A 14,173-nucleotide genomic window follows, 5' to 3' on the forward strand; every position below is an offset into this window, starting at 1 on the left:
AAACGATGGAGCTAACAGAGCAGCATTACGGTGCATTCAAGCTCCATTCAGCAACAATGAGTATTGGGCCAATGTGAACTAACTAGCACCATTGGCGCCAACGGCTAACGTGAACGGAGGTCGCACTGAGTTTCACGATGATATGTTTGAATTATGTTCGGTAACAAATAGCATGAGGCAGAGCTACACGTTTTTGCGTTGCGACGATGCATTCAAATGTCATCTCGTAAAATGTAGTTCTTGGCGAGAAACTTGAATGACTCCAGTTGTTTCTCAGCAACATAAAATAGATATTAGAGAGGTCGTTGTGACATATTTAACCTTTTTTTACATCACACTGGTATCGGATCTGTCGGGGCAGACTTTGAAACGCTGAACTTCCTTTTGCACATTCACACCTCGGTCGTCTCAGAGCTCAACGCTCGGCTGGCTTCCTCCACTTTACAGACACTTCTCTTCCAAGAACTGACAGACTTCTGAGTGTTGCACAGATCTGCAAATGTCTTCAAATGAGATGTTACAGCTGCTGTTATAGATAATCACTAAGTTTCACTGAGAAAAAATCCTCATGCACAGTTTGGTGGTGAAGGATAACGCAGCAGCCGTATGAGCACCCCGACTGCTTCAGGGCTGTTGCTAAGCAACCCAGGGCTACAGCATCTTATTTTTAGAACGGTTTAAAATGCACCTGGTGTCCCTGGTACCAACCAGTCCGACTACACTTTCATTCTCTGGCCTCTCATCCGTCAGAGTGTTGCTGCCCCCGTCACCTCCATCCTCCTCTAAAGTAGACTTCACACACCTGTATATACTCCGACAAATCAAACAACTTATTACAACAAAGCGCAGCTGGAGAGCAGCACCGCTGCAGTCATCGACGTGTGCGAGAAAGCGAGAAATAACCCGTCGACCCCGTGAAGGTGTTAAGAGAGCGCGTTTAGCAGGAAACGCTGCAACGCTCACGCTGCCAGAGAGCCGAGACAAAACCGTACCAGGGTCTGTGTTTGCGGCGCATGCACTCCCCACAGCTCTGAGAGTCAGACGAGGGCCAACAGAGTAGTCTTTGTTAACCGAAGGGGGGGGGGGGGGGGGGGGGGGGTAGTTGAGTAATCCCCCTGCAGGCTGGCTTTGATCGGATCAGACAGGATAGTGGGCTCGTGGCCGATGGCGGAGAGGACTTCCCTGACCCACATTGAGTGCGGAGACCTGGACCACTTCCTGCTACACAGCCTTCTACTCCTAAAGTCTTCTGGAGGCAGAATTTAAAACGTCAGTTGTCAAGGATCTTCAGCGTTCACGTACAAGTGCCATGAAACAGTTGGTCAACATGGCGTTTAGTGCAGATTGTTGCAACTTCTCCACCTCAGCTGAGGATTACTACCCTATTTTTGCAATTGTTTTGTTTCATTTCTGGTATTTCCACTGGGGGGGGGGGGTATTTTCCTTCTGAAACATAAAGACAACTGTGTGAAGTGCATTTTTCACTACAGTTTTAAAAGTGACAGATAACTCCTTGTTCTGTGCGTTTACTCGATATACAGTGGGTGCCTGCTTTCTCGGGCCAGCCATCTGGTCCGTTGAGGCGGGGTGACACACACACACACACACACACACACACACACACACAGCTATCTGTCTGTCTCTCCGACTGCGTGCGTGTGTGGTGCCTTTATATCAGAGACAGAAAACCGCAGAAACCACAGAGCCTTCCTTCCTCTTTCTCCCACTACTACGACTCCCAGGGGGATAAAAAACACACAGTGCTGCAGTCACCCTCCAACGCCTCCTCCTCACTCACACTCATCCTCTGCTTCTGAGGTTCGGGGTTTTTCTTTAACACTGAGCCATTTATCAAAAATAAAAGGATTATTTCTGCATTCTGGATTTCTGAACAAATTATTTGTCCACGTGACACATTCTTCCACCGGTTCAGTCTGCGCACGCGCACACACACACACACAACCACTTCACCACCAAAAATCAATATTATCAACTCCTCAGATTTGCAGTTCTCCGATGCAGTCACCAGGAAAATGACAGAAAAGAGGAAAGGAATCCTTCTGCTTTCCATATTTGTGTGAAACCCTGAGGCCAGCAGCAGCATAAACCGGCAGTGAACCTGCGGTAAGTGCTTATCATCCATCTGTCTCGAGCTCTCTGCTGGCAGCTATTGGAGTCTGAATGCAGTCTTACATTAGGAGACTGTATATCCCAAAATAATGGTTTGTAAAGGTCCGTCCGTCTGCGTCTTGATTTCTCGCTTGTTCTCTGCAGATCAACACTATGCCAAAAAGGGCTTGGCCGAATCATCATGTTCAGAATATTCCAATGAAGCTGCAATAGTATGTCATTATATTTGATGTTCTTGTGATTCATAAGTGTAATTCATGGTGCCGTTAGATTACTGCTAGACCGCCCCATACAGATACAGGCTCAACGCCAACAAATGTAATATGATGTTATACATCTCAATGAGTGTGTGCTGCGTTGCTCGCTGCGTGTGTGTTTAGGAGAGGGTCGGGAGAAGGTGGATTATTGCAAACAATGTTTGTGAGTTAATAATAATAATTTGAATGTCAATATTAGGAATTAATGCTTCGAAATATTCAACGATTCTATGGGTCTTTAAAGTGAAATGTTCATGTATGAGCTCAAAGACCAACAGAGTTCTTCTGTGTTGTAAAACTCTAAGCGGAGAAGGAGCTCTGGGCGTGTGGTCTCTGAAGGACTTCCTCTGAACTATGAAAGACAACGATAAACTGATTGAAGTGAACAGACCCCAGGGTGGTCCTGGAGATGCCCGACCAGAAATATACTGCGCAATATAGATTAGAAGCCCCAAAGCTGAATCACACAGGGCAACAATTGCAACACCAAACAGGCCAAGTCCTGAAAATAGCAACACACACACCTGTTCTCTTCTGTCTGAACCGGTTGCCTTAACGACTCTGGCGAAGACGAGAGAGAGCTGGTGGAGAATGTGCGAAGGGAAGGAATGAATGTGGAGTCGGGAGAGGGAGAGCGCTGCGTGGGATTCTCTGGCGAGTGGAGCGTCCTCGCTGAAGGCCAGGCACAGTCAGTAAATATTTAATGCTGCCGTTATGTGCCCTGAAACCAGCACACATGGAAGCTCCACCGAAATGTTTCTGCTTCAGGTGTACAAATTCTCCCAATTATTTGTTTTACTTCACACCAGTTTAAAAGTCTGGATTTGTCTTCTCTCATTTACAAATCAATCTTTTAAAAGATCCACAAAATGTTTATCAGGCTTTCAAATGTGCTGTGTAAAATACCAGATGTCACTTTGGCATCGTGTAACTTTTGGGAAGGACTTTATGTTTCCGATTCTGCCATAGACTCACTGTCTTTGGAAATACATACATATTACACACACATATTTCATGGAAAGCAGTTGTAGTGTGCGTGTTGAAATAACTGTATACTCACTATGCAGCATGTCTGCCGTATGCATGCGTGTGTCCCAGTAGGCCTCTCCTCTACACCTCTTTCCCCAGTGAGAAAGCTGTTAAATAATACAGCGGGAGGAAATCAGAGACGGCCGCGGAGGAAACAAACACGCACTCTGTTTGAATCATGGTCCGTTTGGCCCGTCTCCACTCGTGTCTTCTGTTTTTAAAAGCCGCTCCACGACAAACGATGCCTGCAGATCCCAGAAGCAGATCTGAGTCCAGCTCAGTGCACCGACAACGGTGCAAAGTCAAACGTCCGTAAAGAACAGAATCAACATGTGATGTGGAATTACACAGAAATGAGTCCATCAAGAAAACATGCGCCGACTTTGCTAATGAAAAAAACACTAATGCTTTGCTGAAGCTCTCCAACAGCCAAACATTACAAGGCTTTTATTGTGAAGCAGCTACAGCTTCCTGAACAACCTGTTCATGGCGATTAAAGACATTTCACTGCTCTGTTTAAACGCAGACAGACCGTTGTGTGAGCTGATTGGACGAAGACGTGCATGTGACGCCTAGCTGATCTTGTCTGCCTCTTGATGCGGTGTGGCCAATTTGTCGAGGGCTTTTATTGTGAAAGGTCAGAACGGAAGCAGTGAAGCCGCTATGCGCTGCTGTTGACAATGTGGGCGATAACGAAGTGTCTGCCGTTATTTTATTACGTTCAGAAAGCGTAGGTGCAACGCAACAGTCTGCTACAAGAGACGTTTTGAAGCTTGGTCAGCGACCTGTCAATCACCGTGTAGCCCCGCCCTAAAGCATACTCTGCTTTATGGTCTATTTCACTCTAAATGGACCATAAGTTACTAAATGAACATCATGCTGTATTGAAGAAGACTTGAAACTAGAGATTGAGACCATGAACTCATGTTTACAATGTTTACTGAGGTAATAAATCGAGAGAAGTAGAGTAATTTTCTCACAGACTTCTATACAACCAGAGGAGCCGCACCCTGGTGGACAGGAGAGAGAATGCAAGTTTAAGACACTTCACTATTGGCTTCACTCTTCAGAACCAGAGGTTTCCACCTGGTTGCGACGAGGAACCAAAACAAAATTCAGGAATAGCTTTTTGTGTCTGGTGAAGAACCGAAGATAATCAGGAGTCTTTTTTTAATGCCTGTCTAATGGTTTATCTGGAGCTGCAGCAGCTACGGTGCTAAACCCAGATGCAGCCCAACATCTCCTCCAGATGTCTGCCCCCTGTCTGTGTGCGCATGTGTGTGTAAGCGTATGTGCGTGTAAGCGTATCCCAGATGTAGCATGAGGACCTCAGCTATCTCTTTGTTACCAGACTAGCACGGCCTGTTTGTTGCGCGCGCACACACACACACACACACACACACACACACACACACACACACAGAGGGAGAACAACCTGTCTAGGTGTGGCCGACTATGCAGATACCCATCAAGCTTTATTCTACAGCAACAACGCTATTATCTGAAGAGTCTGCTTCATGGATTCCTGAACTGAAACAGCAAAGGAAAATAAATCTTAACCTAAAGCTCGGCATCATTTTGATCTTAAAAATATTATTGATGCCATTGCACCCACTAAAGTGAAGGTTGTCTCGGGTAAGCAAAGATCTCCTTGGAGAAATGCTACGTTGGTCAAAATGGAGAAACGAGAGTGTCGGAAAGCTGAGCGCAGGTGGCGAAAAACGAATCTCCAGGTTCACTGTGACATCTATAAAGAGAGACTTCGCAATTATAATTTGGAACTTAGAAATGCAAGGCAGTCATTCTTCTCTGACATCATAACCAAAAACAAGAACAATACACGCGCCTTATTTGCTACTGTCGACAGGCTAACAAACCCTCCAGTGTCGGTAGCTGCTGAACTCCAATCCACCTGGGCATGCAATCAATTTGCCACCTTTTTTACTGACAAAATTCAGAAAATTAGACAAGCAGTCAGTGCCTCCACACCAACCACAGGATATGTGTTGTCCCGATCTCTGAATAACATCCATTCAAATATCATGACACAATTTCATTCAATCGACCGTAGAAGCCTAGAAGACATTATACAACATCTGAAGTCATCCTCCTGCTGCTTGGATATTCTACCAACACACTTTTTCAAAAATATTTCAAACTGGATGACCACTGATCTTTTACAAATTGTAAACACATCCCTTCTCTCAGGTGTCTTCCCACAAGCCCTAAAAACTGCAGTTATTAAACCACTCCTAAAGAAGGTTAGTTTAGACTCCGCAACGATGAAAAATTATAGGCCAATATCAAACCTCCCATTTTTAAGTAAAATAATTGAAAAAGCAGTTTTGCAACAGCTGACCAACTTCTTGACCGTAAATAACTGCTTTGATGTTTTCCAGTCAGGCTTTCGACAGCACCACAGTACTGAAACTGCTCTTGTTAAGGTTTTCAACGACATCCACTTAAACATAGACAATGGCAGAAGTTCAGTCTTAGTGTTACTAGATGTCCTAGAAAGACTAAAAATCTGGGTGGGACTCTCTGGCACAGCACTAAACTGGTTTGAATCCTACTTGAAGGGCCGAGAATACTTTGTGTCTGTAGCTGATTACACATCAGAGCTGACTAAAATGACATGTGGTGTTCCCCAAGGTTCAATACTGGGGCCTCTTCTGTTCAACATCTACATGCTTCCACTAGCTCAGATTATGGAAAACAACAAAGTGTGTTATCATAATTATGCAGACGACACACAAATCTACATAACTATGTCACCAGGGGACTATAATCCCATACAAGGGCTGGGTAACTGCATTGAACAAATCAACAACTGGATGTGCCAGAATTTTCTTCAATTAAACAAAGATAAAACAGAAGTAATTGTTTTTGGTACCAAGGAAGAACAATTGAAAATCACCGCTCAGCTTCAGTCACTGATGTTAAAACCCACAAACCAAGCCAGAAATCTAGGTGTAGTTATGGATTCAGATCTCAACCTGAACAGCCATATCAAGACAATTACAAAATCAGCCTACTATCACCTGAAGAATATATCAAGGATTAGAGGACTTATGTCTCAACAGGATTTGGAAAAACTCGTCCACGCATTTATCTTCAGCAGACTGGACTACTGCAACGGTGTGTTTACAGGTCTCTGTAAAAAGTCCGTCAGAAAGCTGCAGCTGATTCAGAACGCTGCAGCTCGAGTCCTCACTAAGACCAGGAGGGTGGACCACATCACCCCAGTTCTGAGGTCTTTGCACTGGCTTCCTGTCCAACAAAGAATTGACTTTAAAATCCTGCTGTTGGTTTACAAAGCACTGAATGGTTTGGGACCAAAATACATCTCCGATCTGCTGCTACCTTATGAACCATCCCGACCCTTCAGGTCATCTGGGACCGGTCTACTTTCTGTTCCCAGAGTCAGAACTAAACATGGGGAAGCAGCGTTCAGTTTTTCTGCTCCACATATCTGGAACAAAGTCCCAGAAAGCTGCAGGTCTGCTGAGACCCTCAGCTCATTTAAATCAAGATTGAAGACCTTTCTGTTTGCTGCTGCCTTTAATTGAACCACATTCAATTCATATATTAATCAATTTCCTGCATTTCTGCATTTTACTACTGAATTTTATTTCTTACACCGTTTCTTTAATTGTTTTTAAATCTCCTTTTCTTTTGCCTTATGTTTTGATGCGTTCCAGACAGCTATTCACCTCCTTTTAATCCGTTCACGAGGACATTGTTTTCTTTAGGGCACCAATCTTGAAAAGTGTGTCTAACATTTGTTACTCTTAATTCGCTACCAAACAGCCAAATAAAGCAGCGGCCATGTCGGAGGTGTCATGCGCATCATTCCCCACCGTTTCTGTTCATGTCAGGTTTGTGTCGGGTCTGGACATAAGCTGGTCATCTGAGCTGGGATGTAATCTCTGGGCGAGTGGCAGTGTGTCCCAAACACACAGATGTTGCTGCACAGCAACGACCAGATTAAGGATGACCTAAGACTATGCGAACAACACATACAGTGCACACACACACACACACACACACACCGACATGACAAGGTTTGTTCCACACTGAAATAAAAGCTATTTGCTAAACCTGGTACGAGATAAAAAGGAAATGATATCCTGACTTTTAGTCCCTGGTGTGGGACAAGCTCCAAAATCACCAGATCCTACATTTCCCATAATGCAACGAATATCATCTTTATGTTAGACTTCACCAATCTCCACAGAACAACAGTCTTCAGGCAGAGGTGGTACTCCCTCCCTCTGTGTGTAAAATCAGTGAAGTTCCCCCTTTAAAGTTTAAAGAGATTAAAACAGCTTCACGAAACGACTGCCGTCAACATTTTATCATGTCTTTCAGCCCTTATTGTCACAAGTTAGTTTGACTATAATGACATTTTACTAGAATCTAAATTTGCAGAAGAAGGACCCTTCATTGCAGTCGTTCTCAGAAAAATAGTCTCCCGTTTTAGAAAACTGCAGCAGTGAACGCAGCATGATGTTTATTATTTTTAAGCGGTGTAAGTGGAGCCCAATTACACACCTACATAAAGCGGGGGTGTGAGTTGAGGTTACTGTAATTCCTCAATTCAAATTCTATCGAGGCGTTTGTTTACGAGGAAGTTGCTAAAAGCAAAAAGCTGAACTGCAACCTTTTCAATATTCTATTGCTTCAGACGTGTTTTATTTCCCCGCGTTCAACAGACCTTCGTTTGAAACTGGCAGTAATTGAAGACATGATGTCCTGTGTTTGTTTACCGGCAGACAACCCACAGCTATGTGACTCGACTGGTAAACCTCCCATTCAGACTGCACCCACCACCCCAAAACACTGCTTCAGAACACACAGGTCACCGTCCGCTCTAGGGAGGGCTGTCACAGTACCAGAAATGCCGTGGTCCATAATACCAGTGAAATGACACAATTATTGATGGCAGACAAAACAATAAACTCACAGCTAGTGTTAGGAAAACATCTCCTTCAAAACGACTGGATTCATTCAGGTTTCTAACCAAAAACTACATTTCATAAGACGACATTTGAACACATCACGATAACGCTAGAATTTAGCTTTGCCGAATACTCATTTTTAACTCAAAGAAACCGCCGTTAAACCGAGCAGCACGTTGCTTCATTGAGAGCAAATAACGCAATGAATCATGAATTTTATGTTAGATTATATATTCTCTGGTGCATCATAATGTAACTCAGTGCAACCTCTGTTAACGTTAGCTATAATACTTTATCTAGAAACGAGGGAAAAGTGAAAAACACAAAAGCCTAACGAGACACCTTCAAATAACGTGTTCTGTCCACCCGTCCAAAACACAAAGATGTGCCAAAGCAAGAATTCACACGTGGGAACCTGCAAATGTTCTGCACTTTAGCTCGACAGAAGAATGAAATGATGAATTGATGACACATGACATCTTTTCACAAAAGCACTCCAGGTTTCAGCTTTTGTCTTCAGTGTGAAATGATGATGTAAAGCACTGAGGTCAGCAGAAACACTGCAATAACTGTTTTTACACAAATGAATCAAAAACGAAGAAGTTTGATCTTCCTTTAAATCTCTCGGTTGAGGATACAGAAGAAGAAGAGAGGGAGTCTGAGCTTCAAAATAAACCACGCCATGCGCGCTGGCAGCCGACCAAACGGAAATTCTTACTCCATTGTTGCCGATTTGCAATTCATCAGGGGGAAATGGCATTTACTAATCCTCATAACTACGGGGGGGGGGGGGGGGGGGGGGGGCAGCTAAGGAGGTTGTGTCAGCCATAAACTGTATTCGTGGATTCTGCAACATTCAGATCCTCCTCACTGACCCCGGAATGCAACGCCTTCCTCGCGCAAACACAAAGAGTTGAAGTGAAACCCACCCGGAAAGAGATTTTTCAATGAGAAGACTCCGGCATACAGCCGACCAATGTCGGCTACAGTCCCCCCACTGATCGGGTTGTGTTTTAAGGGGCTCGGTGTGCTGGACTCTTCTGGTCTGGTGGAGTCTGAAAACATTTCTGCAAATAAATATTTGGAGCGACGGATCAGCGCCGCAGCTGGAAATCCTCGCCCACGGAGGATTCTTCCTCTCGCCTCCAATCACACAGACCACATCTGCAATCCTGCAAAACCCCAACTCTCTTCCACAACTGAAGCAGACGATTCATCGGTTGTCTAAAATGTTTCGGCCTTTGACTAATTGTTTCCACAAAACTATGATTCCAATTAAAAATGCAAAAATGTTGACTTTCTTTGCACCAGATTTCCCGCGTCAGTTTTATTCTCCGAAAAGACATTTGAACAACAATCATCATCAGCGAGACCTCATATCTAGAACACACACGATGCAGACACATCTGGAATATAATCTGGATTAAACTGCACAACCCGATGAGCTCCACAGCTTTGACTCCCTCTTGAATCGGCCACTCCCCGGTCAGGTCGGTCCTGGCTACACCGAATCAGCCAATCACACGCTCGCACGTAAAAACAAACCAATTGGAGCGTATTCTCCTTTAACTCTCTACAAACAGAGCATTGTCTATTGTTGTTTCGTGAGTCGGCTAGTTAGTCGACCATTTATTCTTCTTTTTTTTATGTTTTGGAAGAGGAAAAAACAAAAAAACTGACAGCTTATCGTGCAGCGATCGACGAAATGTCCAGAGTCAACCGGGCCATCTGAACCTGGCTCCGCCTGCCAGTCATGCAGAAAGCATGTGAAAAGTGGGCGGCAGGGGAACAAACTAACATTGTGTGTCCGGCTGGCCACCTTGGCAGTGACGGGAAAATAATAAATCCGTGTGTGTTTTGTTGCAAGTCTGGGCACTGGTGAGGAGGCCGTCTATGCACAACTCGTGCTGCTTGCTTTGTGACATCGGAGGACACATCCGCACTGGGACAACTAAACGTGGGACAAGAAAAAGATGGAGGTTTTTTTTAATGTGTAAACTGTAACGGACCATCTGACAGGTCACGTACAAGAACAGAAGGTTCGCACCCCCCCCCCCCCCTCCCCTGATGCAAATCACGTCTGTGCACTCGAGCAGTCAGCGTAGGAAAATGAAGGACAGATAAACATCACAGTATTTGACCGCAACTGATTCAGCCACGAGCTGATTCATGAGGAAATGCTCCACGGTCGTGGCTACGCACTCCTGACACGAGCTGAGGGAAGGGAATAAAAACACAAGAGCTCCGACCTGAATCCAGGAATCAGTTTGCTTTGGCAGCACATCTGCTCTGATTTGCATGGCTCCATTTATCTAGTTGTCCAAATCATCTGAAGTTCGACCTTTTGCTTTGTTTTGTGAATCAACCAAACACTACTGGCGGGACAAATTCAGGTAAATGTGATTTCAAACTTGACGAATGAGGCATGGCCTTGACGAATGAGAACAATCAAGCCTTCTGGCTTATGTACTTAACTGCTTCCCCGGTTGGCTCACCCGCCCACCTCGCTGCACGGTCGCCACAGCCTAACTGTCGCCGAGGAGCAGCATTTACATGCGCAGAGCGGCAGTGAAACCTCGGGTGGCGTCGCTGCATACCTTTGACATGTCGCAGCCTGCTGTGCAAAGAGCGGCGAGAAAGACTTGTTTTGTGTATCGGGGGCGAGGAGCTTTGCCTTGCTACAAACCGGAGGCAGCTGGGCTCAGTCCAGGTACTCTGGGCTGTTGGGACATGCTCGAATGGCAAAATAAACAAAACACTGTGCGACTCAGACATCACGAGAGACGCTCAAAACAAGTTTATTCAACACAGCAAATTAAAATCAAACGTCTCTGAAGCATCTTTTCTAACTTTTTACTGAAAACATAAAGGTGCGAGTATGAAGCATTTAATTGTTTTACATTACACCTATCACCCCGTCCGTCCCGCTCAACTTGACGGTCACTGAATAAAGAATGCCACCCCCCCCCCCCCCCCACGTGTTAGATTACTCAACAGGGACAACGTAAACTAAGTCAGCATGAGGAAAAAAACACTGCTTCCGACAAACCTGCTCCTGGTTTTGACCTCACGGACTAAGCCCCCTCACACACACACACACACCTACAAGGACAAATCCATTCCCACACTCATTACATCCACTCCTCTCTTCATATTTCCTGTGGGAGGGCATGTGCTCACTTTTGCGCAATAACTAGCACAGTGAGCGCGAATGCACCGCAGGAATTTGCCCTTGGTTCCCCAGCAGCTCAGGCTCGACAAGGGGGAGGAGGAGGGGAGGGACGACGTGTCCCCAGCCGGGCCTGTGCAACCAAACACCCATGATTGCAGGTTCAGGGGTGGACCTCGGCCCAGGTTTGCACAAACAGCCTCGCTCGGTTAATGATCGGCAGGTTAGGGTTTTTTTCTGTTCTTGCTGAGGAAACTTTGACCCGTGCGCTGTCTAGAACAAACACGCAGAGAGTCCTCGCGGGCTGTCCAACCGCCACGAGGGGAAAGGCGAAAGGCCCGGCACCGCCCGAGAGGTTCTGATGCCAATCGACAGCAGCAGGAATGTCTGACGTCGACGGCCTAAAACGCTGAGTGGCCAGATAGAAATGCACGAGTCAATGTTCGGCATGCTGCTGCACCACTAGTAAAAGTATGCCAGTCATCCGGCCGGCGAGTGAGTAAGACGGGGGCGGTTAGCATGAAAAACACACCCCACTCAAATCATTCCACTCCGTTAGGCAGGGGCTCTTCAGCACTTCTCCACTCCCTCATGGGAGAGGGTGATGTGTCCCGCGTCGCCACGCCCATTTTCATGTTGCACGAGCTTGAATGGGTCTATTTTTTGAGGCATGAGGAGACACTGCGTAAAAAAAAAACAAGGTCACCTTTGTCTAGTGAGTATCAGAGGAGGAACATTAGCGGAATCTGTTAAAAAAAATAACCATGTCGAGGAAGAGTTAGAGGATGAGGAGAAGTTGGACGGAGAGCTGATGAAGGTGGGGGTGGGAGAGTGGAGTAGGAGTAGGAGCTGCTGGTTATAGACAAGTAGAAATAGCACAACGCTGTGTGGTGAAGAGGAGTACAACTGTGAAGGATTGGCGTAGTGTTAGGCCAAAGAACAGGGGAACGATGTTCCACGTGGTACCGAGTGGGGTTTTATGATCATTTTTTTTGTCTCAATTTGTGCAGAATCGTTACTGGAGCTAAAAATAAATAAAAAAAATCTGCAGCAAGTGAGCGTTTAGTTCTGTGCAGTGAAACCAGTGTGGCTACAGAAACCTGCATGTCCCAGAGCTGTGGAGAGAACATTTTATTTTGTATTTATATATTTAACAGGGACAACACACAGGCCATGTTACATTTAAATAAAGTGCAACAGATGCAATGTGTTAAGGACTTGTAGCCGAAGCAGATCATGTCCCTGGTTAGACTTTTAAGGAGATATATGTTGCAAACGTTTTTACATATGGGTGTGTTCCCTCAATCATTGCAGTGTGTGCATATTTGTACAACAGGTGTGCTCAACATAGCTCTTAGTTTAAAACACCTTTGCTGTTCACAGAACATCCTGGTTTACTAATCCACGACGGACAATGTGTCAGAGTAATTTCAAATGTTTGGGATTCATTTCTGCTCTAAAAAAAAATAGCCATAAACCGATAAAAAAAAAAAGCTAACCAACCATGCTAGGAATGTCCCCAGCAGGACAATGGGTTAAATCACTAACTCCTCTCAGTTAACACGAACGACTAAAGTGGGACGCAACAAACCGCAGCAGCTTCAGGGTTAAATGATCTGCATATCGGCCCCTGAACGGCGTCGTATCGGTCGGCTCTTCTTCCAGCAGCCTCGGTGTTATCGGCCTCCGAGCGGCCAGTCAAGCCAAGCGGGACAGGAAGCCTCGATAACGCACTAACCATGTCCAAAAAGCACAGTATCTCTCGCTATTTTAAGCCCCAAATGTCAGCACAACAACAATTTCGATTTTTTTTTTTTGCAACAATGTGGCGCCGTGTTTCCGCTCGCGGAGAGGGGGGAAAAATCTCTCCCTTTTAAAAAGGAGTGAAAGCTAATGTTCAGACTTTGCTCAGCAAACCGAATTATTACTTTTCATTCACAGGGAAGGGGGATTAAAACACAATATATTAGCATTTGACCTGGGGGAAATAATGCAGCTGTACACGGAGGAGACGAGCGAAGAGGAGAGCCTGGCTGGGGGGAGAAAGAAAATGGTTGATACAAAAAAATAAAGTGGGGCATTGTGAGCTGAGCTGCGGGGTTTAGAGGCCCGTGCTCGGTCTCTGACCTCCACTCCCCGTCCCATCCCTCCCCTGCCATTTTCTTTCCGCCCGCCGCCGCTTTCAGCCCGGCTCGACTCGGCCCAGCTGGGCCCGATTTTAGGTTCCCTTACCTTCCTCTGCTGTTTCTCCCATGCCGGGTCCAGCAGCAGGTCCCGGTCCCAGTCGTTTTCTGGTTCCATGTACATTTGCGCGCGTCCGGTCGAGGATTGATTATTAGCGTGGTAATCTACCATGTCAGCACAACCAAACCTGAGTGCGACACAGAGAGACTGACAACACGTATGAAAAAATTTAGACGTAAAACATAAAAATGAAGAGGGAAAAAAAAAACCGCAACTACGGCCTAACCAAGGAGGACCGTGGAGGGATACACGACACAGGGAGGTGTCCGTCTAGCTCTCGCCGCTTTCGGTCGTGAGTGAGTGTCTTTTTTTTATATGATGAATATCCGGCGTGTGCAGCCAGAAAATCTCCGCTGCTGCTGTGAGAAGAAAAAGCTTTCCCT

General features: G+C 45.6%; 1 protein-coding gene across 2 annotated transcripts in view; it reads right to left on the minus strand.

The window, feature by feature from the left end:
* The window catches only part of LOC306780074 (alpha-actinin-4-like), a 60,705-nt gene extending 46,532 nt beyond the window's left edge, over positions 1-14,173 (minus strand). For both annotated transcript variants that reach the window (XM_079272275.1, XM_079272274.1), the window contains exon 1: positions 13,779-14,173. In XM_079272275.1, coding sequence (XP_079128401.1) covers positions 13,779-13,901 — 123 coding nt within the window. In that variant the 5' untranslated portion in view covers positions 13,902-14,173. The remainder of the gene's footprint in view (positions 1-13,778) is intronic.

The sequence above is a fragment of the Melanostigma gelatinosum genome (genome assembly GCF_949748355.1).
Source record: "Melanostigma gelatinosum genome assembly, chromosome: 7".
Taxonomy (NCBI): Eukaryota; Metazoa; Chordata; class Actinopteri; order Perciformes; family Zoarcidae; genus Melanostigma; species Melanostigma gelatinosum.